The sequence below is a fragment of the Berghia stephanieae genome, chromosome 1 (assembly GCF_034508935.2).
Source record: "Berghia stephanieae isolate SIO BIC M18660-M18661 chromosome 1, UCSD_Bste_1.3, whole genome shotgun sequence".
Lineage (NCBI taxonomy): Eukaryota > Metazoa > Mollusca > Gastropoda > Nudibranchia > Aeolidiidae > Berghia > Berghia stephanieae.
In genome coordinates, this window is record NC_088360.1 from 132,925,466 (window position 1) to 132,927,965 (window position 2,500).

General features: G+C 36.6%; 1 protein-coding gene across 2 annotated transcripts in view; it reads right to left on the minus strand.

Annotated features, from left to right (window-relative positions):
- Window positions 1-2,500, minus strand: part of LOC144963232 (uncharacterized) — a 138,503-nt gene that overhangs the window by 71,363 nt on the left and 64,640 nt on the right. For both annotated transcript variants that reach the window (XM_078897071.1, XM_078897070.1), the window contains 2 exons: window positions 1,645-1,742; window positions 316-375 (listed from right to left, as the gene is read on the minus strand). In XM_078897071.1, coding sequence (XP_078753197.1) covers window positions 316-375; window positions 1,645-1,742 — 158 coding nt within the window. The remainder of the gene's footprint in view (window positions 1-315; window positions 376-1,644; window positions 1,743-2,500) is intronic.

Genomic DNA, 2,500 nt, shown 5'->3' on the forward strand with positions numbered 1-2,500 from the left:
CTAACACACGAAGCATGACGCCTGTTAGGCGACATTACAAAAATAAAATTTCGGACAGAGACAACGCTGTTAACGGCCAGGCACTCATTTTACACCCGTGTACGGTGAGAGATTGTGAGTAAAGAGCCTTTTCCAAAGACTCAACTATACGCCGAGCGAGGCTGGAACCCAGGACCTTCCGATCCGAAAACAAGTGTCATACCACAACTATGCGCCGAGCGAGGCTAGAACCCAGGACCTTCCGATCCGAAAGTGAGTGTCATGCATACCACTAGACCACATAAAGATGAAACAATATGATTCTAACAAGCTCACCTCCAGTCATGTTTTCCGGTTGCACAAAGTCATGCATGGTCACACTCCGAAATTGGTTATCTGGGGGTGAAATTTGGAAATGGCAACCGTTAAATCTTAAATTGGCACGGTTTTTTTAATTTATTTGGGGTTGGTTGCTTGTTTTGTTTTGTTTTGTTATTTAAAGATCTGAACAAGTGTATTTTTTCTCATCTTGTATTTTTCTTTCTTATTTTGTCTGGCACATTTCATACACGCTTGTTCAGTTCTTGATATTACACCGGTGCCTGCTCTTTAATTTCGTAACTTGTAAATTTTTATTTTTTTTTTTTTTTTTTTTAATGGCTTTTTTCTTTTAAGGGATTTGTTTTTTTTTGTTGTTTTGTTGTTTTTTTTTTTTTTTTTTTTTGGGAGGGGTTTTTTTTTTTGTTTGTTTTTTGTTTGTTTTGGTTGGTTTTGTGTTTTTGTTGTTTTTTTTTTTTTTGAGGGGTTTTCATTTTTTATTTGTGAGAGTGGGGGTTGTTGTTTTTTTAGTTGATTAGTTTGTTTTTGTTATGTTCCGTAATTTTTGGGTTGGTTTGTATTCTTTGTTTGCTTTATGGGGGGGAGGGCGGTTTGGGCTCGGGGGTAGGACGTGTCTTACAAATTTTGCTTCATGTGCCACAAACTAAGAAGACCCTGTGTTAATGCGAAATAATCCTAGATCAAATTTCCGTATGGGAGAATAAAGTGAAAGGGAAAATATCTTCATAAATTTTATAAATTGTTTAAATAAATTTTAATTTAAAGCAAACGACTTTTAGGTTCATTAGGCACCTCTAGTTTTAGTACGTCAATGGGGTGGATTTGCTAAGGGTGATTGCCTATATGATTTGGACAAACTGATATTACAACCAGATGCAACGTTTGTTTAATGAAAATCAAGTCCTAAAAGGAAAATAGATCGTACCATCCAGAATACAAATGCTCCAATTGGCTGAACAAAGTCACCGAGAAGCAAAGTCACTCTGTAATAATAGATACTAATTGGAGCATTTAGTGTGGTATATGAGGAAGTGAGGCTATCATGGAGGAGGTAACAAGGAAGTGTGGAGAAGGTGAAAGGGAAGATATTGATCGATACCATCAGAAAGAAGCAGTTACGTTTCGGGCTTGAGAAGAGACGAATAGAAAGTTGAAATTGGATTCGAAGAAAGGAGCTAGAGGAAACAAGAATGACTTATTGAAATATAAGATGCAAATGTGATTTTAAAGCAACCGATTTTCGCACGCTCAATGATTCGTGGAGACAGCTGACCGGCAACGTGCTCAAGAGCACAAGCCACGATGAATGATGATGAAGATACTTACTTCCACTATTGTCTGTGTGGAACAAGTGCGACTGTTCCCAGGGCTTCCCCAGTAACTTATCGTTTTGAACCTCCATCAACACTTGGGCCTGCGTCAATCTGTGGAAAATCATTTGATTTGGAAACGATGATTCTATTATTATTTCGTGCATAATTTTTTAAAAATATTGATGCTATGCGTTTAGGTATAATACCAACACCATCCACCAGCCGGATATATTTTATAAAATTTGTAACCCTACGCCTCGAAGCGATATTAAGTCGGGATTTGGAAAACGAAGAAAACCGGTTTTAAAGTGGAAATGGTCAAAATGATCAAATTTCAGTTTTTGGTTGTTTCATAAACTACAATCATTTTTCTACATGAAAACATAATAATTCAACATAAGTATTGACGATAAGTTATATATATTTAAAGTTTTAAAAGCAACTATCAGTGAAACATTCAAAACAAGAGTTGACTTTGTCTCAGAGAGCCACCATTTCCAAGGCTTAGTAATATTAAGTCTATTCCTAGTAAAGGGCATGTCTTTTTTTATCTAAGAGTAAGCATGACTGTTTCCACAATTTCATGGTTCAACCAATAATGAACTTTAAAAACTGTAAACAAGTCTAGGTTTTTCCTTGACAACTTTACAAATGAATGATTCTGATTGGTCAAAGCTCATCACATGCGCCTGTTGACCATTAAAATGCCAGGGCGGTGTGTCATGACGTCAGCATGCGTGTGTTACATATGGATGTATTTGTGCATTTCGATACACACCATTGTCTAACTGCATTGGTTAATGATCGAGGTGAGGGTCCTTTGTCCCTCTTTCTTTATTCATGATTGCCTAATCTTACATTTACAGATA